This window comes from Ursus arctos, unplaced genomic scaffold, assembly GCF_023065955.2.
Source record: "Ursus arctos isolate Adak ecotype North America unplaced genomic scaffold, UrsArc2.0 scaffold_8, whole genome shotgun sequence".
Classification (NCBI taxonomy): Eukaryota; Metazoa; Chordata; class Mammalia; order Carnivora; family Ursidae; genus Ursus; species Ursus arctos.
The window spans coordinates 51,216,074-51,238,733 of record NW_026623100.1 but is presented as its reverse complement, the minus strand read 5'-3'; the positions used below and the strand labels follow the sequence as shown (position 1 = coordinate 51,238,733).

The 22,660-nt window shown below is 39.6% G+C and overlaps 1 protein-coding gene and 1 non-coding gene across 2 annotated transcripts in view; both read right to left on the bottom strand.

Annotated features, from left to right (window-relative positions):
- Positions 1 to 22,660, bottom strand: part of BUB1 (BUB1 mitotic checkpoint serine/threonine kinase) — a 40,778-nt gene that overhangs the window by 7,940 nt on the left and 10,178 nt on the right. Inside the window, exons 9-19 of the mRNA XM_057309098.1 lie at positions 21,753 to 21,904; positions 16,598 to 16,860; positions 14,783 to 14,841; positions 13,360 to 13,488; positions 13,155 to 13,265; positions 12,302 to 12,401; positions 11,435 to 11,516; positions 8,901 to 9,075; positions 7,086 to 7,173; positions 3,418 to 3,656; positions 2,119 to 2,262 (exon numbers count right to left, since the gene is read on the bottom strand). Coding sequence (XP_057165081.1) covers positions 2,119 to 2,262; positions 3,418 to 3,656; positions 7,086 to 7,173; positions 8,901 to 9,075; positions 11,435 to 11,516; positions 12,302 to 12,401; positions 13,155 to 13,265; positions 13,360 to 13,488; positions 14,783 to 14,841; positions 16,598 to 16,860; positions 21,753 to 21,904 — 1,542 coding nt within the window. The remainder of the gene's footprint in view (positions 1 to 2,118; positions 2,263 to 3,417; positions 3,657 to 7,085; positions 7,174 to 8,900; positions 9,076 to 11,434; positions 11,517 to 12,301; positions 12,402 to 13,154; positions 13,266 to 13,359; positions 13,489 to 14,782; positions 14,842 to 16,597; positions 16,861 to 21,752; positions 21,905 to 22,660) is intronic.
- On the bottom strand, positions 5,457 to 5,596 carry LOC113247559 (small nucleolar RNA SNORA29). The gene has a single exon (XR_003313299.1). It is a non-coding gene; the product is annotated as a small nucleolar RNA SNORA29 (small nucleolar RNA).

Below are 22,660 nucleotides of genomic sequence, written 5' to 3'. Positions count from 1 at the left end.
GAATCCTTCCTAACCCCCTCTATGAGGCCAGCATTACCCTAATACCAAAACCAGACAGATACACCACAAGAAAACTACAGAGCAGTATTTCTTATTAACATAGATGTAAAAATCCTCAACAAAATATTAGCAAATCAAATCCAAAACAAGTATAAAAAGAATTATTTACCATGACCAAGTGGGATTTAATCCAGGTATGCAAGGCTGGTACAACATTCAAAAATCAATTAATGAATCTCTATCACCTGAACAGACTAAAAAGAAAAATCACATGATCTTATCATAAAAACAGAAAAAGTGTTTGATAAAATCCAACACCCATTCATGATAACTTTCTGCAAACCAGGAATAGAGGGAAAAGCCTCCCCACAAAAGATATATAAATGGCAAACAAAAAATGTACAATATCATATGTAATTAGGGAATTGCAAATGAAAAACACTAATGATAATTACGCTTCTATCAGAGCAGTCAAACCCAAACAACTGCCCACACCAAATGATGGCGAGGATATGGAACAACAGAGCTCTCGTTCATTGCTGGTGGGATTACAAAATGGTACGAACTCCACTGGAAGGCAGTGTGGCGGTTTCTTACAGAAGTAAACACACGCTCACAACATCACAACTCCTTGGTATTTATCCAAATGAATTGAAAACTTACATCCACACGAAAATTGCATGGGAATTTTATAGCAGCTTTATTCATAATTGCCAGAACTTGGAAGCAACCAAGACGTCCTTCAATAGGTGACTAGATAAACTGGTACATTGCACAATGGAATATTACTCAGCGATTGTAAAGATAGAGCTTTCAAGTCATGAAAAGACATGGAGGAATCTTAAATGCATATTGTTAAGTGAAAAAAGCCAATCTGAAAAACTTGTATACTGTATGATTACAACTATATGACATTCTGGAAAAGGCAAAACTATGGAGACAATAGTCAAAAGATTAGTGCTTGTCAGGGTTTTAGGTAGAAGGGAGAAATGATGAATAGATGGAGCACAGGGGGTTTTGGGGTCAGTGAAACTATGACACTGTAATGATGGATACTGTCATTATACATTTGTCAAACCCCACAAACCGTACAACACAGAGAATGAACCTGAATGTAAACTGTGGACTTTAGTTAATAAAAATGTATTAATATTGGCTCATCAACTTTAACAAATGTACTGCACTAATGCAAGATGTCAATCGGGGAAGCTGTGTGTGTGTGTGTGTGTGCGTGTGCGTGTGCGTGTGTGCGTGTGTAAAGTATCTTGCTAGAAGTCTTGCTCCCACTATTATTCATATCCACCCTGTTAACCATTTTCCTTAGTTTTGAGTATACTTCAAGGATTCTCTAGAAATAGCATTGCATATGAATATATGTTATCTTCCCCTTTTTAAGAAATAAAAGGCAGCATATAATACTAGTCTGCCCTTAACAGCATGTTTTTTTTTTTTTTTATTAATAATGATTTTTTATTATATTATGTTAGTCACCATACAGTACATCCCTGGTTTCCGATGTAAGGCTCGATGATTCATTAGTTGTGTATAACACCCAGTGCACCATGCAATACGTGCCCTCCTTACTACCCATCACCGGTCTATCCCATTCCCCCACCCCCCTCCCCTCTGTAGCCCTCAGTTTGTTTCTCATAGTCCATAGTCTCTCATGTTTCATTCCCCCTTCTTAACAGCATGTTTTGGACATCAATCCCTAGCAGTACAGAGCAAGCTATATTTTACTGTAGAGCTGTCCCACAGACACCTATGTTGTTTCCAATCTACTGTTTTTACACGCACAGATGTCATTTTGAATGTATGCAAGCAGATCTACAAGAAATTCTTAAAAGTGGATGTCTAAAAGTATATGCCTTTTTTTACTTTGATAGATACTGCCAAATTGCCATCTATAAGTGATAGTCTCAACAGCAATCAAATTCTAACGGTCATGGTTTAACAAAATGTTCTCAGCTTAGTTCTCTAGATAATCTAGAACTCTTTACTTGAGGGGGGGTGAGGCACAGGGGTGGTACCAGAAGGAGAATCACACACGCATGAGTTACCATCAACTTCCCATATAGAAGCAAGAGTTCAGAGTTTTATTACCCATATAGTCCTTACCCAGTTGGATCTCAGTCTTGGGCTTGATGGCTGGAAGTTTACACTGCCATTCGTAAGTATTTGGATAGGATCTCACTGGTTTAGAAAGCCCAGATAAAAGTTCGAGAATCAATGTATCATCCCATGGATTCTCAACAGTCAAGTCTTAAAAGGAATGGGAACAAAAAAAGAAAATGAATTCGGTACCCAAGGTACCAAGAATTTTCCCAAAGAAGCTACAGATAAAACAAGTACAGACATTCATTAAATACGAGTTCAAAAGCCTTATCTTTAAAAGAGCATGGATTCAAGTAATCACCATTTGCAAAAATCAAAATGGCTAGTTCTATACAGTTGTTATTTGTGATCAAAAAATTTAGATAAGTATTTAATTGTGACAAAGGAAGTGAACACCAAAGGCATCTGTTCCACTTGCCTGGAACTGCTAGATTCTGCCTTTAACAGAATTATGTCTGACTGGATGTCAGTTACTTCTAACATGCTCAGATATATATTTTGTAACTTGCTCTCCCACTCGTATCTACAAAATGCAAAGACTTTCAATACTTATACGATCTATGAGCAATCTGCATGCATGAGATGTACTCTGGGTTCACAAAAAAGAAATCATTTTTAAAGGGAAGAATAAAGCTGCTGTTTAATTTAGCATGCTATAAAAATTTTAGTCATAGTTATCAAAGACTAATCCTGCATGGTTAACATTTACTTAGTGCTAAGCGTACGTAGGACCCTGTTCTGAGTACTTTATGTTTAGTAATTCAGTTGGTCCTCATAAGAAGACTCTGAAGTAGGACCATCACCCCCACTTTATAGAAAAGGAAAGAGAGCCACAGAGAACTGAAGTAATCTTGGCCAAGATCACGTGACTGCCTAAGAGCGGGGAGCCAGGATTAGAACCTAGTCCGTCTTCAGAGTCTGTATTCTTAACCATGCTGCGAGAATATCCAAGGCCATTTCTGTGTGACCAGGGGAAAGGAGGTAAGCCCGGAGCCTGTTTCCTCAGCTGTAAAATGGGGATCCCAGTCTTAAATTCAAAGCCTGCCATAGTAGGCCCTCCAGTTCTAACTCCCTCCTCCAACAGTAGTAATTTTGACACCCTCTAAAATAAAACGAATTAATTTGCCCTTCAAGTGTGTTACTGTTGTACCGCCCGGTGACCCAGTTTGCAAGTTCTGTCTGAACTTGTGTTCTACTCAGTGACATTCCAGTCCCTGTCTTTGAGCTTCTTTCATGGAACAGCTTTTACCGGGCTATTGTCCTTATTCAGGGACACAATTAAGACTGAACATCTGTTCGTACTTGAAGCATCGACATTCTCAAGTGAACTAGTCTGCATCCGTTCTGCTCGGCGCCCAGCGCTGGCGTCCGGCGGCTCTTCTGCAATGACGAGGTTGGTGTCTGTGAGTTTACAAGCCTCAAGGCTCTGCACTACCTCGCTGGTCAGCACGCCACCTGCGGCAGGCTGGCTCCCACGGAGCAAGGGTGCCGAAGATACGTCTGCAGGGAACGCTGGTTCTAGGCTTTTCTCTTGAATTGGACTGGATGTATTAAAGGGATAGACAAGACGAAACAAAACACATGATTACAAGTCTATTGGGTTTGATCACAAGAAAGTCCCACAAAACAGTTTCCTTTTCATTCTGTGAATGACACTTCAAAACTGCTTTACAAAGAGTTGATTAAAGCATTTTCTTCAGACAAATATATGCAAATACACAGCCAGTAGAGTATGAGTAGAAATAAAATCAAAGAGATGGAAATATAGTCAATAAATAGGTGAGGGAACACAATGGATATTCTTTAGTGGGAAGCATGAGGGGTGGGCTTATTTCCCCAAGATGTCATCAGCTGGGGATCAAGACTGAATATTGAACTCTATTCCAAAACGGCTCCTTTTACAGCACTGAAACAAACAGAAGATGTCATCACCCAACAACCTAACAAGCTTCTTTCTGTACACACACGTATCGGGTCGATTTGCATCATTCATGGACCCCATATCTGTAAATTCTCCTACATGCTAAAACTCACTCGTAATCCCCGAATCAGTTCTCATGGTGCTTTTGCAGACATGCAGAATGGAGAAAACGTTTAGTCACCCAACATACACGTTCCCAGGGGAAGTGGAATAAGGCAATGAATGCTCTGCGTTCTCGTGTCGGCTCTCACACTGTAAACCAGTGTCCTTTCGCAGTACACTTAGTAACATGTTTTCTGTGTTTTTGTGATTTCGCTGTTTAAAATGTCCCCCCAAGTGCAGTGCTAAAGTGTGGTCTAGTGTTCCTAAGCGCGAGAAGGCCGCCATGTGTCTTACAGGGAAACGTGTTAGATAAGTCGCGTTCAGATAGGAGTTATAATGCTGTTAGCCCTGGGTTCAATGCTAATAAGCCAACCATATTTATTAAATAAGGTGTCTTTAAACAAAATGTTGTGGACAGAGGTTCACAGAAACCTAACTAGGAACTAGGAATGATGGTTCAGTGTTGGGTAATTCAGGGTTTGCAGTGAGTTTATACAAAATAACAAGTGCAAATAGTAAGAGTCGACTGTGGATCTCCGCATGCATAAACTCCGCCTTTACACCCACACACACACAAACACATGTGTGAGTACGCATCGTTATAAAAATAAATATGTACATGCAACGTCACGTTGCATTCTTACTTCTTGACAGGCATTTTTCCTAGTAGGAATTTTTTTTGAAAAGAAACTAGGTTTGGAATAATTTCAGATTTAAAGAAATGTTGCAAAGATCATAGAAAATTCCCATATACTCCTCACCCAATTTCCTCAAACATTACCATTTCACGTGACAGCAGCTCCTCTGTCAAAGCCACTAAATCCACGTTTTTTATACTACTCTTCACTAACCTCCAAACTTCATTTGGATTTCACCAGTTTTCCCACAGGACCCTTTATTTGCTCCCGGATCTAATCGTGGATACCATGTTGTATTCAATTGTCATGTCTCCTTACTCCCTTCCCATCTGTGACAGATTCTTAGTGTTTCCTACTTTCCAAGACCTTTTCAGTTTTGAGGAGTACTGGGCAGTTGGGTTCCTTTGATGTTTTCCTCATGATTAGACTGTGAGGAATGTTCCAGAGGTCAAATACCCTTCTCAATGCATGACTACCATGAGCTGTCACTTGTGAAATTAACCTTGATCATTCGGTAAAGGTGGTGTCTGCCAGGTTTCTCCATGGTCCTAGTGTGGATTTTAATCACTACCTGCCATTTAATTCAGTAGATGTATGCTGGAATACAACAATTCCCTGGTTTTTAGATATTAAAAGCATTTCCAACATTTTAACTAATTTTTAATTTTAATATTTTAATTAATTTTCTGTTCAGCCATTACATATAGGAGGAGGACACAAATAAATCCTCCCTCTTCAGATCATGGCAATTTTAATCTTTCCCACAAGCATAGCCACTAAGATCTATTATTGGGAGAAAATGTGGTAGTCAAATGGGAGTATTTCCAATATTTGTATTACAACACAACACATATTAGGGGTATCCATGAACACAGAAAAAAAGGCTTTCAAACCTATATAAATTGTTACTAGCTACCCGAGTACCCAAATTACTGTGGGTACATAAATTATTGATAAAACCCTTTTCCCTTCTCCATGAGAATTTGAGTTTTGGTTAACTTTCTAGTTCTTCTCCCTTGAAAACTGGAAAGGCAAGAGTATCACAGTCACCACTGCTTATGGTAAACCATAACCATGACTGGAACTGTATTCTAGTCGGAGAGAATAAGAAATATATGCTGGGAATCCACAGCTTCAGGCCTCCGGTACGAGGACTCTCGTAACGGGCCTATTCCTTGTGGGGACTCTGGCATCTAAATCGATAGTGTTGCAAGAGCCACTGATGCCATGGAAATAAGGCTTCTAAGCTAGGAAACTTCTGTACCTAAGGGTTTCCTTGTAACTTAATTGTCTCATGCAGGTCAAAGATGATAGCGTCTTGGATAGTTATTTCCCTGGCAACTGATTTTTGTCCTATATATTTCTGTATTAATCTTATGCCAAGTGTGGCCTATGGCAGTCTTGTGAGTCAAAAGTTTAGTCACGTGTAGAAGATTCCTGGTGGGCAGTAATAGACTGTGCCTATTGGGCAGAATTTTAAATTAAAAGGCAAGATCTGTTCATCAGCATTGATTTTATTATTAGGGAGTTAAGTATTTTCTACATGTTTATTCATTTTTTTTCTTTTCTAAGTTCTGCTCATGTCTTTCATCCAATTTATTTACTGGGGTCCTAGTTTAAGAAGAGGTTTTTAATAACAAGAGGCAGCACAACATAGTGGTGAGAGCAAGGCTTCTGAAATTAGAGATATGGGTTGAAATTACAGTGCTGCAAATTAGAAGCTGTATGACTTAAGTCATTTCTTTAACTCTCTAAACCTGGTTTCCTCATCTGTAATGATGGAAAAGAGTAGTTCCTACAACTAAATTAACTAAGGATTAATTACAGGATATAGTACATAAGAAGTATCAGCATTACAATGGAATATAACAAGTACTCAAAAGATGACAGCTACGTTCAGCGTCTGTTACATTAAGCAGACTATTCCAATAGGGTGGAATTTTACCTCTGCAGAACGCTCATGTATGCCACATCTGCGTTTTGTACCAATGCCTACGAGGCTCTTGTCCTCCTCTTGAAAGAAAGTTACTGCTTTTCTCAATTAGAATGGGTATAAAAAAACAAACATGTGTTTGCTCAGTTCTGCAATAGTCTTTCCACTAGGTCAAGGTCTTTGGCTGGTAAGAGTAAGGCGGTTCTGCTCTCAAAATGAGCAGAAGTCACTCACAGGAAGTGCTCCCACAGATCTCCGCTACCCCGGCTGCTGCTCACTGCCCTGATGGATCCAGTGTTTAGGTTTATCACCGGATGTGTATCTATAGAGAGTAGCTTCCGGCTTTTACCTGCAAGTCAAAAAAATCTCACAATACCTGAACTTTCTGTCTTTGGAGGGTCCCGCCATGTTTTCTTCACGAGAATCCAGAGTCACATGGGTGCACTCTTTTGTAACCACATTTTCTGAAAAACGTAGACAATTAGAGACAGACACTATGCATACATATGATCTGATATGGTTATAAAGTCCAGAATTCCTTTTTATACTGAATTTTGTTATAATTTCAAAATGGTATTCCATGGTAAAATGTTCCATAACATTTTTAAAATGGGGGAAAAAATCAGTAAAAATATTATTACTACTAATATTGGTGAGCATTTCAACTTCACACATCCAATCCTTCAAGAGGAAAGGGTCCAAAGGGTGGCAGGCCCACTGTGGGCAGAGTGAGCAGCCCGAGATGTTACTGGTAGGGGTGGAGGGCACACCGGGCTTTAGGAGAACCCGAGGACAAGGACATGGAGAGTAAAACACTGCAATGCATCTGAGGGGCAGAGATTTGGGCGTCTTTCCGTCTGACTGCTTTATTTAGTCAGTTAGTGTTTAGCTGATTAAACTGATTTATTAGAGTGTTTACATCAGGAAGATACCTGGCAATACTTACCATCACTCCCTTTAACCAAAAACAAACAAACAAATAAATAAAAACTATCTACGGAAAGACAAACCGGATAGGCAGAAATGTGGAGTATGTATACTACATATGTATACACAGCACTATAAATAGCCAAGTATTACACTGGACTAAATGTTATCAGATATTGTGTCACCAGACAGGTGCTAATACTTCTTAGAACTAGAACATTAGCTTCTATTTATTCAACCGAAGTGCAAATACTCCAAGAATAGCCAATATTGACTCTCTGAAAGACTCAACTGATTAAACTCGTTTTCCCCAAATGGAAAACACTTTAACATTTTTTTGTTCAAGTAGCAAGCTTGTGATGGCACCTGGCAATTGTCCAAATTTCAACTGAACTCTCCCTCAAAATCCAGAAGAGAAAGGTAATATACTGGGTTAGTACTCTAAAAACATTTTTTTTTTTACTCTTTAGTTAAAAATTTTTAGGTCTATAGGCTCAGACTTCACATTAAAATGTGCTTCCATGTAGGGGAGGGAAATTCTTTGACAGCTCTTTCATTGTACTGCTTTCGGGAACAATTATTATTTTTAATAAAGGGGTCAGAAGTGATGGAGTTTGGCTAGTAAAAAACTCATAAAAATGGTAAAGTGGTCCTTTACTGTCCTTATATTTTATAGGTTGGTACTTAATAGGGAATAATTAAGTGTTTGTGCTCAATGACAATGTCATATATTAAGGTTTAATGCAGATAAAGATCTGTGATATAGGAGTGTTAGGTTTAGGGGAAATAAGAAATATCTGTGCGTTTTATCATTAGTCTCTTCAAGTCAGTCATTAAATAAAATAAGAAAATATGACTTTCCTGAGTGTGTAGTACTTGGCTACAACTCTAAAGTAATAAAATCTCTATTTTTAGCATTCAAGCAACTTAACCTGTCCGTTGTGGCCATTTTGTTTGTAGTAAACATAACACCAACCTATATCCTGTACAAACGGGTTGGACTTGGCATATCTGCCTTTAAGTGCTTCTGGAGGTTTTTCTCCTAGTCTACCTATCAGCTAAGTTACTAAGTTTCTAAAATGCACAGACTTTCAGAAAACAGTAAGCCAAAAGGAAAAAAATCACACAGGTAATAATACAGTAAATGGATTTTAAGTTTCCTCTGGATGATCTTAAACTTCCGTTTAGAATTTCCAAGAACACTGTAACCCTGAAAGAACTGCAGCTGGCAGAAGACAAGACACTCGAGTGGTGCGACCCACACCTTTATCCTCCAGAGCAGGCCCTGCATCCGCGGGTGGTTTGATGAAAGGCGTGGACGCGAGCTGTGCGGCAGCCGTGAAGTGTCCGGGGCTCTTTGGACTGGGCGCCAGGGTTCTGTCGCAGCGGACACCCCAGACGGTGGAGTCATCCAAAAACTCTGCGGCGTGAGGTACTTCCTGCGACAAAAGCTGAACTGAAAACAACAGCAACAGTCGCCCCGTTTTGTCATTTAACTCATTGATACTGCTTAAGATTCAAAAAAAATAAGGAATTAAAGAAGAAACAGAGGTCACCCCTGGTAACACAAAGTCAAGGACGTTAGGGTTCTGTTCTTGTCCCCAGAAGAGGGACACATCATCTTTAACGCACCCCAGCACAGTCACACTGTATTCAAGGGTCGCATTTTTTCCAATTTTTACTTTTTTTTTAATTTGAAAAGTCTGGATTTATAGACGAGTTACAAAGATCGTAGAGTTTCCATGTGCACGTCATCGAACTCCCTCTGACGTTAACATCTTACAGAATCCCGGTGCATTTGTAAAAACTAAATAATCCTACTAACTCCAGATGCTATTTGAACTTCATCCTTTCCCTGCTCGTGTCCCTTCTCTGTTTCATGCTCCAGATCAGGATGCCACGTGATTTAGTTGTCACATCTCGTTGGGTCTCCTCTGACCTGTGCCAGTTGATCGGTCTGTCCCAGTCTTTCTCACATGGACAGTTTTGAATACTGGTCAGGAGCTATGTAGAAGGTCTCTCTCATTTAGGTTAAATTTGGCCTTTTCTCATGGTTAGACTGGGGTTACAGGTTTCGGGGAAGAATATCCAGGGTAAAGCACCCTTTCTTATTACATCTCATTAAGGGACACATGATTTCAACACAGCTTATTACTGATGAGGTTAACCAATCACCTGGTGAAGGTGGGGTCTGCCAGGTTTCTCCTCCGTAAGGAACTGTTTTTCCCTTTCCCGACCCTTATTTGTCAGAAGCAGGTGACAGCCTAGCCTACCCTCAAAGGGAGGATCTACCTCCTGAGAGAGGGATATCAAAGAATTTGTGGACAGATGTTAAAATAACCACATAATAATTGGGGTGAGATACTGCAAGGTCATACAAATATCCTGTTTCTTCTTAAAGTTCCACTTGCTAATTTTAGTATTCCCGGCGGAGCTTGCCTAGAACAGTGACCACTGTAGCGTGCCAGTGGCGATTTTCTATTATCACTCATTCCTTCCACATTTCGTACCAGCAATTCTTCTGTAAGGAAGGTTTATTTTGTCCTCCCTCCCATTTGTTTATATTGAAAAGGGTATTTATTTTATTTCTTGGGTTATAATCCAATACTACCTTATTCTACTTATTTTATTTGAATTATGCCAGGTTTGGCCACTCAGCCTTGGCTCCTGAGTTCTTTTGTTTTGCTATCTTTTTTTTTTTTTTTTTTTTGTAAAGCACTTCCTGACTTTCTGGCACCACAGATGTGCTAGGCTCATCTCGCATTTTCCTTCTTTAGCCCCAGAAATAGCCATTTCTCCAAAAATGCCATGGTCAAGTTTTAGAGTCTGTCCATAAAGACAGAAGCTGCTGAGTCAGAATTATGCTTGGCAAAACCATTCAGTTACCAATAAAATGCCACCCATGGTTTTTATATATAGTGCACAGTTTTTACATAGCCACCATATCTCTTCTAACACTGGAAGAAAAACTGGCTGGTTGTTTCTCTTCAGGTGGATGCAGGATAAAACAATTGGCTTGTACATACGGACAGGATGTAAAAAATTCATCATGGCTTTTTTGGTCAAAACACATCCGGTTGAGTAGTTCAGTGAAATGCATCTATTAATTGATGCACTGTATTTGAAATCCAGTCCATTATTTGGAAATTTTTAAGAAGTTTTAAGAAGGTCAAGAAGTTCATCAGAAGGATTAGTGAGCTGAGTGATAATTTATTTGGAACTAAAGCTCTGAGCCAGGGTTTAGCATAGCTCTTCAAGACTACTCTCTGACCAATCCCAGCCAGAGGGCTGGGCTGGGGCGAGTGGAGAGAAAGCACACCACACGGTAATACTCAGGGCTAGGGGGGAAGCTGCACATGGGCTGAACACAATGGCTGCCATGCCAGAAGAATGCTGTGGGCTGGCCAACTGCTGACACTTGTCTGCTGAGTTCTTCTGACGATGGACCAGTCCAATTTAATACAGACTTGGTGGGTTTTCTAATATTCCACTGTAGGTCTCACTTCTTGGGTCTAGGAGAATATATCCCCCACTTGGTTCTTCCTGCCACAAGGAAAGGCTCTTTGAGGGCCAGGATCCTATCACTGTTCAGTTCCGACATCTATCACAGTGTGTGATACATAATAGATACTTGAATAATTGGAGAATAACGTTCCCCCAAACCCACTCTCCATATAACATTATATTTTTCATCACAGTTTATTGTATACTATCTCATTTGATTGGCATATCACTTGGCAAAATAAAGAGGAAAGAGTTGTAAGACTCCTTTCATGGTTGAAGCAGTGATTCACTTACATTGGGTTTTGAAGGAAATCTGCTTACAGAGCGTTCTCCAAAGGTCCTGGCTCCTGCAGGTTTATTTTTAGGCTGTGGTAATCTAAGGAAAGATTTGTAAAATTATAAATCGTAAATATGCTAAAGGAAATACTACCATTTAAATGAGACTTTAGGAACATTCTCTACTTATCCTATTTAATTAGTTAATATTTATATGCACATCCTTTACTTTTACAGTAATTGTAGGAAAACAGTGCAAATGGAATTAAATTGACTATGTATATAAAAACAGATTCACAGTAACTTAAGAGAGGGTAGAAAAATATAAAATCTCTACTACACTGAGTTATAAATTTTAGGAATAAAGAAAGAGGTAGGACCATGGCCAATAGAAAATCATGGACGGCATACGCTTCCTTCTCTGTATCAATCCTGCAAATATAAACAGAGCACATACAGATACCTGTACTGGTAAAACTCATTCACACCTAATACAATTTCAGCCCTATGGAATCCCTCAATTCTCTCCTCATTTGTAGCCACACTGTTTTCCTGTCGACACGTGCTTTTGCTACGGGAGGTCTGCTTTCCCGTAACTCGTGTGTGCCAGTGCAGATCTAGAGAAGAACAGCAGCAACTATCTTCCTGTCACGTGGTGAAAACGCTCGCCGCTGGCAGAGCTGGCACTGGGAGCCAGACCATTTGGTCAGGAGGCCGCCTTTTCTCACCACCTTGAGTCCCAGAGGAAGCTCTGCTGCATTTCATGTCACTGTGAGAACAAATATCGCCCCGACCCACCGTATCCCTTCCAACACTGGAGGAAAAACTGGCTGGCTGTTTCTTCAGGTGGACACGGGATAAAGCAGTAACTCAATGTTTCTTTACCCATAATTTTCTTTGTTTCCATCTTCGAACACAGGAAAAGCAGATGACAAAGAAGAGATGATCTTATTGACTCCCCAAGCCCCAGAAGACCTTGCATTTTCTGCATTGGAGTAAAAAGGAGCATTTTATTATTGTATTAGGCAAAAACACTGTACGTGATGCTAAACTTCACCTACAAATAAGAAAGTGGAATGGCAGCTTACAGAAAAAGGCCTGAAACATTCTTCAAATACCAGGTAATGAGATAAGTCACTTTGTAGTGAGACGAAGTGACCTGACCATGGTCGCAGGGTTTAGCACTCAAGCCTCTAGGTCTTGAGTTCTTGTCGCATGCAAAGCGCGGTATTCCTCATTCTCCTAAGACACTGCTCTTGTCACCTGACTCACTGAAAAAAGCTCTCTGTGACCTCGTTTCCCATTTCCTATAAGAAATAATTAACCTGTTAACTTTATATTCCAAGGCCCCCCGAGTCTAATGATCCTATTTATCTTTATCATGATCTCTCCCTGGTGTCCAGCAAGAAACCTGGGACTCCAAACAAATGTGGGCTCCCACATTCCCCCCATGCCATTCCTGTACCGGGCAAAGTTCGAGCCACACCCCAGGGTTCAGGTTTTCCTAGCCATCCCTTCCTCAGCAGGAGTTTGTCCTTCTGTAGCACTTATTTTTAAGAAACAAAACAAATCTATGACATGTACTGAGTACCTTTTCAAACACTGTCATATTTTGTATTTCCCTACCCTTCTGTGACAAGCTAACCAAGGGAAGGGCAACTTCTTGTATAATCCTTGATATTTCCTGTCGCAGCCACCCGCAATGCCTGCACTTAGTAGCGTTTAAATAAATTATTACTTTGAAACTGGGCCTCAAATGCATCTTCATTTTGATCGAGAGATGGCCATTCATCTTTGTCATCAGAAATATCAGGAAGCGTAGGAGCCTGAAACATATTCATGATGAAACCTTAGAAGAATAAAAAGAGTTACTGTAAACATGATTGTGAAAGCACCTTCATTAATTTGTTACGAGATGCTACCATTCAAACCAAAGGCTTTACCTAAAGCTTCCTTTGTGTGCACGGTGGGTGACGGCTGCACCCTGGATGGGGTCGCCTGAACCGTTCCCAGCGATGTGTTTGGAGTTGTGTGAAAAGAACCTGTGTTAACAACCTTATGTGTTTCAGACCCTATAAAAGAAAAGGAGCAAAATGCATTACCAGTAGAGGAATCAGAATAATTTAAAAGGCACACAAATTAAGAAACTTAATTATAATTAAAACATTTTATTATTGCTGATAATTATCACTAAGGACTTCTGTTATTACAGGGCTTGCATCACTTTCAATTTTATTTTTATAATAGTCCCACGAGGTACGTAAGGTAGAATTATCCTCTTACGGAAAAGGAAATCAAAGTTCAAGGACATAAAGTGGCTTGGTCTAAGATCATTATCAAATTAGAGGGTTGTCATAAATAGCACCCTTCACTCCGCTGTATCCCCAGAAATACATGTTAATAGTCACACTGTGAATCTTAAGACTGGCTTTCCATCTTACTCAGCTGGAGTCCAGACAATGGCATCCAAGGCCCCACAAAACCTGGGCCCTGTTCACTCAGACCTCATCTTCTTCCTTCTCCGATTCACTCTAGCCCTTTCGGCTTCTTTGCTGCACTTAGAAGCCATCAGGGATAGTCCTGCCTCGGGGCTCTGCGCTTGGCTCTTCTCTTTGCTTGAAGCAGGTTGTCCAAGCTAGCTGCACGGGTAGCTCCTGCCTTGGAGACTTTATCCAAAATCCCACTTTCCTTGGGAGCACCTTTCCTGGTCACCTCTGAAACTTCAATGTGCCCCCCGCCCCCCAAACACTTTCTTTCCCCCTCTGCTCGGGTGCTGGTTTTGTCCTTTCTGTCCGTGACTGCATCCCTGACTTCCTAGAATCGTGCCTGCATCTAGCAAGCGCGTGGGAAGTGCTGGTTAAACGCAGGGGTTGCCAGCTGTTCCAGCAGCTCGGCTCCCCAGTAACCGGTCACTGGAGAGGCTGCCAGAGTCACGCGGGGGGAGCGAAGGCACAATCGATGTATCTTATTTTGTTCATAAAACTTGCCTTCAATGCAAATGCCTCTAACAAAGCAGTGCGTAAGAGAAGTATAATACTGATCACACTTTGAGTTGTCTTTCCCACGTCACAATACATTCAAGATGACTCTGTTTTTGATAAAGCTGCTGAGAAATTTAATAAAAAACGTTTCACAAATCAAGTTTCCAAAGGATTCTAATTACTAAGATGTGACTAGGAAGTGGATTTCTACCTTGACTTGAGGTGGTCTGGGGCTTATCTAACCCCTCAATTCTGAGAATAGGGAAGCGAACACCCAGGTTCACCCAAGTCTTCAGGAGCCACAGACACCACCCGGGGTCTCTCGGTGACTGGCAGGCGTCTGGGCAAACAGGTCAGAGACAAATTTATTACAATTAAACATTACCTTCTTTTATCTCGGCTCCACTCTGGGGCTTGAATTCATGAGTGCTTTTAGTCACACACCTGAAAGAGAAATCTCTTGAGACACACTAACTCTCAAAAAGTCAGCAAGTACAAGCCTACTCTTAAAATACAGATGGAAGGGCTTAGGTCTATAGTGTAAGTAAACAAAATGTTTTATTTTTTCTTCCGTTTCCTTTTGAGGGAAAAGCCAGCGACTTCATGCTTGCTTGACGCAGCGGGCCTGTATTTTAACATCACGATGGTCATTCCTATATGCGGTAGGGCAGGGTCACGGACTCTAATACAGATGATCGCATTTATTAGGCTCCAGGACTCACACCGGCTGCAGGCCTGGCTGCCCACTGCAGCTAGCCAGTCATGGTATGGGAAGCACTTGTGTGGTTTAGCTGCACGGGCCACCTCTGGTTTGATGAGCCAGGAGCCACAGAGCATGGTTCTTCAGACTTTAAGGGTTATCAAGAAATTTTAAAAATGGCACATTAGACATTTATATTAATTTTTTTTTAAGTACAGTCATGATAGTGGACCTCATCTGACAATTTAACAGCAGGGACCGCGCTAGGATGTAAAGTAAAAAGTACAACACACTTAATTTTACAAGTCCTCACTCAACTGTCTTAAAAACATGAGTTTTTCTTTGAGATTCCAGACAAAGGTACATTTTCTCTGCCCTGGTAAGCTGTCCCAACTGGTGAGAGTACCAAGGGGGTCCATTTGGTCCCTTGCCTGGGCCAGGGTCAGGGTCAATCTGCAGTGTTTTGGACTGAGACCTAAATGTTCCCTGGGTTAAAGAGTTTCACAGTTTTATAGGGACAGCTGTGTCTGGCTCCTTCACCCTCATGACTCTATCTCTGGGGGCAGTGGGACACTCAACACCTCTTTGGGCCTGTCACTGCTCTCCTGTTTTTATCATTTTATAATTGCATTAATAATGAAGAACTATTGAAGTCACAGCCCCCAATGACACAACAGTTCTTTTTTTATATACACACAGGACGACGTGGGACACAGCTCTGAATTATTATCCTAACAGGAGTGTAAAAGCATTTTCCATCTTGTTTCCAGGAGAAATCATTGATAAAAAGTTAATTTTGGACACTGAGAAGAGCCAGCACGTATGAAACATAATCTGTGCTAAGGACTTCAGCCCAAGGGGAGGGTGCAAAGGGCAGAGCTCTCATTTTTTCTAAAGGATCAATAAAATTGTTCTATGTAAAGAGAGCGTGCCAAAGTCACTGAAGATAAACATTTAAACAAAGCAAGTTACTGTGACATTAATTATAATTTCTGAAATCTAGGAAAATCCCTCAGAATTGGGGAAAAAGTCTCCACAGCAGGGTACTGATAAGATTTTGGCATACTGTGTAATGGATATTGAATCCCAAATTGCTCCTGGTGAAGACAGAAGGATTATGAGAACACATGTCAAGAAACGGGACGGTAACAATCACTTCATGTATTCAGTCAAAGCCAGCAAGCAAGGCAGTTTCGGTTTAATAGCTGTACACTTTCCAGTCACAAAAAAATGGTTGTGTTTCAGTGTACTGAAAACTTTTAATTCAGGGGAGAAGTATGAAATGAAATAAAACCCCTAAAAGAAAAATAGAGTAGTAAGTCTGAAAGATTTGGGGCTATTTTGGTAACTTGGTTTTTCAACAACATGCCCAACTAAAAATTATTTTAAAAAGAGGAATCATTCATCTTTTACATACTGTTCTTGACACGGCTGAACATGTAAAGAAGCTGACGGAAGCCATTCATGTCACTACTGTCTCTAGGATTCTCTTTGCCTTACCTGTCATCTTTTCTGGCCACTGTAAACATGGAGTCTGTCACTGGCTGGGCTGCCAAAGGAACAGGAGGAGATACACTCTGGCTGATGGCCGGGGACACCAAGGCAGCAGTGACGGCGTTTGCCGTAGGAAGAGGAACAATAGGAGTTGTCTCTCCGGGTTTCTCTCCCATGTTCTTTGAGGTCTGATGATTGATGGCTGGAAGAGACGGAGCTCTCATTTCCTGCTGGGAGCCTACACTTGGCCCCGTATATGCTGGATTAACCTTTCATTTTAAGCAAACAAACAAACAAACAAAACACCACAGCCCATTAAGTCCAGAGTATTACTAATTAGGTACAATAGCTTTTCAAAGAATGGCACCTGTCTTCCTAGCTTCCTTTCCCCTGGAGGCATCCCCATCCCCCTCAGGTATTCTGAAACAAACAGCCAACAACAACAACAAAGACCACTGTACATGATGGATGCTTTATACCTTCTTAACCACAGATGTAACCGGCAGTTCATACTTCTAACCACTGGAAAAACCAGCCCCTGAGGTTTTATCAGTATTTAAGAACCATCTTATTTCTCTTAATTTTGACAAAGGACCAACAAATCAATGGCATCAAATGCTCATAATGGTATTCCTTCCATTAAAATACACCTCGTAGCCATTTTCTCTCAAATGAATATGAAATGTGAATAAAAATTACAATAATAGCTGCCACAAAAGCATGGCTCACAATGGGAAGGTTAACAAGCTCTTAACCTAAAACCTTTGTTTTTCTACTCACATATACTTAGACTGTAACTGTACACTCTAACGTTAAAAAGTTAAAGGACATAAGAGTTAATTCCTCACCATAAAAAAGTATTTTCACAAATTGTTAAGAAAAGCACCAAATACCCAGGGCAAGAATAGTTATTTCACAAACAAATGGACAAAATAGAAAAAGTTCATCTTCACCAGTCAACAAAAAAAGTAATTAGAAATGACCTATACCGTTTTCTCACTACCAAACTAAAAGATTAAAAAGAATCATAATATTCAATTCTGAAGAAATATTTTGAAAAAGAACAATCAGACTTCCTATACCAGATATCAAAACTTACAACAAAGCTATGGTAAATATACAATATGGAATGATCAAGAAGAAACCTATTAACCAAAACAAAGGTACAGACATTTTAGAAACTGATCTTGCATATTAAAAATTAGTACAATAAAGATATTTTTCATCAATGGGGAAAGGTGAGTTGCTCAATAAATGATTTAGGGGCAACTGGCAGTGCATTTGGGAAATACATGGGTTGCTATCACAACCCAAAAGGAAGTCCCATACAGAAAGGCTTTTGGTTCAAGACAGTGGCTTAAACATGAGCTTTATCATCCATTCCCTTCAAAACCTCACCAAAAGGACAGGGAAGAAATTCTGACACCTGAAACAGCAGGTGGAGAAGGCTGATCTGTGGAAAAGTTCAGACATTTAGATAAATCTCAGAATGGAAGTGAAAGTGGAGCCGAAAGGAGGAACACCAAACAAATTCTGGGGGAACAGGATTTCCCTCTAGAACATTGTGCCCAGCCAAATTATCACCCAAGTGTGAGGGTAGAAGAAAGATGTTTTTAGACGTGCAAGAGATCTCAAAAAATTAATCCCTCATATGTGCTTTAAAAAAAAAAAAAAAAAGCTCTTTGGGGGGTGTCTGGGTGGGGTGCCTGGGTGGCTCAGTTGGTGAAGCAACTGCCTTTGGCTCAGGTCATGATCCTGGGGTCCTGGTATTGAGTCTTGCATCGGGCTCCTTGATCAGCAGGGAGCCTGCTTCTCCCTCTGCCCGCTGCTCCCCCCGCTCATGCTCTCTCTCTCAAATAAATAAATAAAATCTTTAAAAAAGAAACAAAACTCTTTGAGACTGTGTGCCACCAAAATGGGGATGTTTAAAGGAAAGGATGCCATGGGAACTAGAAAATCAGCAGGGACACACCATTGGAGAGGAGTAAGGGGAGGACAGTTTGCTTGGAGGCCAGCCTGGAGGCAGAAAGGCAGCTCTGGGAGTCATGTGGCCAAGAGAAGTGAAACAAGAGCACATCTGATGCACTTAAACATAATGAAAACATTATTTCTAGATTCTTCCGAGAGTTTAGAGAGAAATAACTGATAAGTAAGTACCACAAAAATATAGCAAAAGAAGATAATGAAACAATTATTTTAACAATTTCTTGGATCTAGGGAAAACATAAATTATATGAGAAAGGAAATCCAACTAAATAAGAAAAATACTGGGGGCCTCTGGGTGGCTCAGTCGGTTAAGTGTCTGCCTTCAGCTCAGGTCATGATCCCAGGGTCCTGGGATTAAGCCCCTCACTGGACTCCCTGCTCAGCGTGGAGCCTGCTTCTCCCTCTCCTTCTGATCCTCCTCCCTGCTTGTGCTCTCTCTGTCTCAAATAAATAAAATCTTTAAAAAAAAAGAAAAGAAAAATATGGAACAATCTAGTAGAAAAATGAACAAAGTCCATCAAAATCAATTAAAAAAAAAAAAAGACAAACAGCCACTAAATGTATTGTTAAAAGTCCAAATTCACCTGTGATTAGAAAAACACATCAGATGGTTGAAAATATTTAGGATAGCTAATGTTAACCAAGTGTTTACAAGAAACACATACTTTTATTCACTATTATGTGAGTGTAAAATGGTAAATTTTTGGAGGGCAGATGGGCAGTATTTAAATGCACAAACTTCAGCAGCAATTCTACTTTCTTGTATCTTTCCTAGAGAAATAATGTCATATGTACAAGAATGCTCACTGCAGCATGGTTTGTAACAGTTTCCACGTGACACACGCCCTTCCTCATAGGTATGACAGAAGACTACGTTGTTATTAAAATGAGTTAAACCTCTATGTAATAACAAGGAAAGATCTGTAAGATGAGTTAGAGCAGAAAGTAAATCTTGCTAGAGCAGAAAGTAAGTCTTATTTATACAGAAACTTCAGTCGTATACATATTTATATGTTCATGCCCAGTAACATTCTGGAAAAATGCAAACTATAATAGTTAGCAATGAAAGACAGCATTCATTTACATACATATAACTGTAAACACACATGCATACATACAAATATATATACATCTTTCTATTGCTTTTATAAAAGTCATTCATTTTCAAAATATGTAAGAAATTAAGGTGCTACTAGACAGTTACATGTACAAGAATGAAACTGGACCACTTTCCAACACCATACACAAAAATAGACTCAAAATGGATTAAAGACCTAAATGTGAGACCTAAAATCGTAAAAGTCCTAGAATGGAACACAGGCAGGAATTTCTCTGACATTGGTCATAGCAACACTTTTCTACATATGTCTCCTGAGGCAAGGGAAACAAAAGCAAAAGTAAACTGTTGGGACTACGTCATAATACAAAGTTTTACACAGCAAAGGAAACCATAACAAAACAAAAAGGCAACCTACAGGGAGAAATTTGCAAATGATATATCCAATAAGGGATTAATATCCAAAATAAATAAAGAACTTATACAACTCAACATCAGAAAAATCAAACAATTGGATTAAAAAATGAGTAAAAGACCTGAGTGGTCATTTTTCCAAAGAAAACTTACAGATGGCCAACAGACACACGAAAAGATACTCAACATCACTCATCATCAGGGAAATGCAAATCAAAACTATAATGAGATATCACTTCATAACTGTCAGATTGGCTAGTATCAAAAAAAGAGGAAATGGCAAGTGTTGGCGAGGATGTGGAGAAAAGGGAACCCCTGTGCAGTTGGTGGGAATGCAAATCATTGTAGCTACCAGGGAAAACAGTATGGAGGTTCCTCAAAAGATTAAAAATAGAAATACCATATGGCCCAGTAATCCCACTACTGGATATTTATGCAAAGAAAACAAAAACACTAATTTGAGCTGTATATACACACACACACACACACACAGACACACACAGACTCACACACACACACACACACACAGACTCACACACACACACACACACACAAATGGAACATTATGCAGGCATAAAAAAAGGATCAGATCAAGTCATTTGCAACAACATGGATGGACCTAGAGGGTTCTGCACTAAGTGAAATAAATCAGATTGAGAAAGACAAATTTCATAGAATTTCACTCATACATGGAATTTAAAAACCAAAACAAATGAATGAAACAAATAAAAAGCAGAATCAGATCTATAAATACAGAGAACAAACATGGTTGCTACGGTGACAGATGGTAGTTACACTTGTGGGGAACACAGCATAACGTGTAGAGAAATTGAATCACTATGTTGCACACCCGAAACTAATGTAACACTGTGTGTCAACTATACTCAAAGTAAAAAAAAAAAAAAAAAAAAGGAAAGAAAAAGGAAAGAAAAAGAAAAAGAAAGGATGTATGCCTGGAACACATCAGGAAGCAAGACAAATGCAGCATGTTTTTCTAAGAACTAAGCGGCAAGAAAACTTTTGGGGTGATGTATGTGTTCGCCATCTTGATTGTGAAGACAGTTTTATGAGAGTATATGCATGTCAAAACTTAGCAAATTTTATACTTTTGATATGTGTAATTTATTGCATTTCACTTATACTTCTATAAAGCTCTTAAATAAAAAGAAAAAATCTAAAAAAGAAGAAATTAAGGTGTTTATCTTTATTGTATTCTGTATCACAGACAGACATATACTGTGTGAAAGTTTAAGCAACCATTATGTAGCTAAAATTTATTCTCAATCTACCCTATTCATTAATAATTTTAAGAAATACATGAGTCTAACAATTTCATCACCTCTCCCCCTCTTCCAACATGAAACAATGGCAAACAAAATATATCTAGATGATGAATTAATGAAATAATTACTTTAAAATTCTCATTATATATTAATAACTGTGCAAAAAAAATTTCAAAGACCACGTATATGAATACATAAAAATATGTACATATACACACATACAAACATACACAATCTGTAACTGCCTTTTCTCATTTTACATTTTGAGTATCTTTCTGTGTCTCATCGCAAAAATTTGGAATGCTAGTAGCTACATTAGTATCAGAATTAAGTCTAAAGACATGGCCCAGAAAGGAGCAAGTACAAACAGAAATCAGCGTCACTGGGCACGGGAAGCGCTCAGCAAAAAGCACACACGTACCTCAGACCTTTCCTGGAAAACAGGCAAGTTCTCCTGGGACGTCTCCACCACCTGGTGCAACTTCTTATGAAGTTCATCCATTTTCTGTTTTAATAGTTGTTCTTCGAAAGCATTTGCTTCTTTTCTTTTCATATAATGTCTATCTTCATTTACTTTAGGAAAGAGAACAGGGTTTCCAGCATAAATTCAGGTCATCAGAGGAATACACAAGAAAATGAATCAAAGGTTATTTTTAGAATGGCAATTTTTTTACTAGTCTTTTCTAGGTGTTTTAGGTTATTAGAACTGAAAGGTGTATTACCTCTTAATTATAATTTTTACCTGCCTTCAGTCTGATTACTTGTGTGTTCAGGGCATGTAGGTTATAAAAACTTACACAGTGATCGATAAAAATATTTGGTGATAGCACAGTATGATATTAATCACTTCTTCTAAAACAGTTGTGATCCTGCAAATCATTTGAAAATGGAACACTTTTTAAAAGATCTAAATCTCTAGGTGCTTTCTAAGAAGAACTAGGAGTCGAATGCCCTGCAAGGTCAGTGTGTCACGTGCATGGCAGTTAGTCCTACCTTCGGTGACTGCTTAACATGACCACATCACAAGCAAATCAGATCCTCTCCCTAAGACCTTAGGTCACAGTGTGTGAAAGAAAAATGCATCCATGCATGACACAAAGTGGGTCCTCCAGGAGTGTGAATGGCCTATTCTCTCAGTGGTTGAACAAATGAGAAATGATAAACCAAAAAAAAGGCCAACAGAGCAGCTACCGTCCAAATGGCTTAGATGGTATAAACCCCGCGTGAACGAAGGTTCACTTTCCTCTCTCACGTCCACATTGTTACTGCGGAAACACGTGCAGATGTGGGTGTTAACATACATGGTTTTCCCATGCGGAACAGAACGCG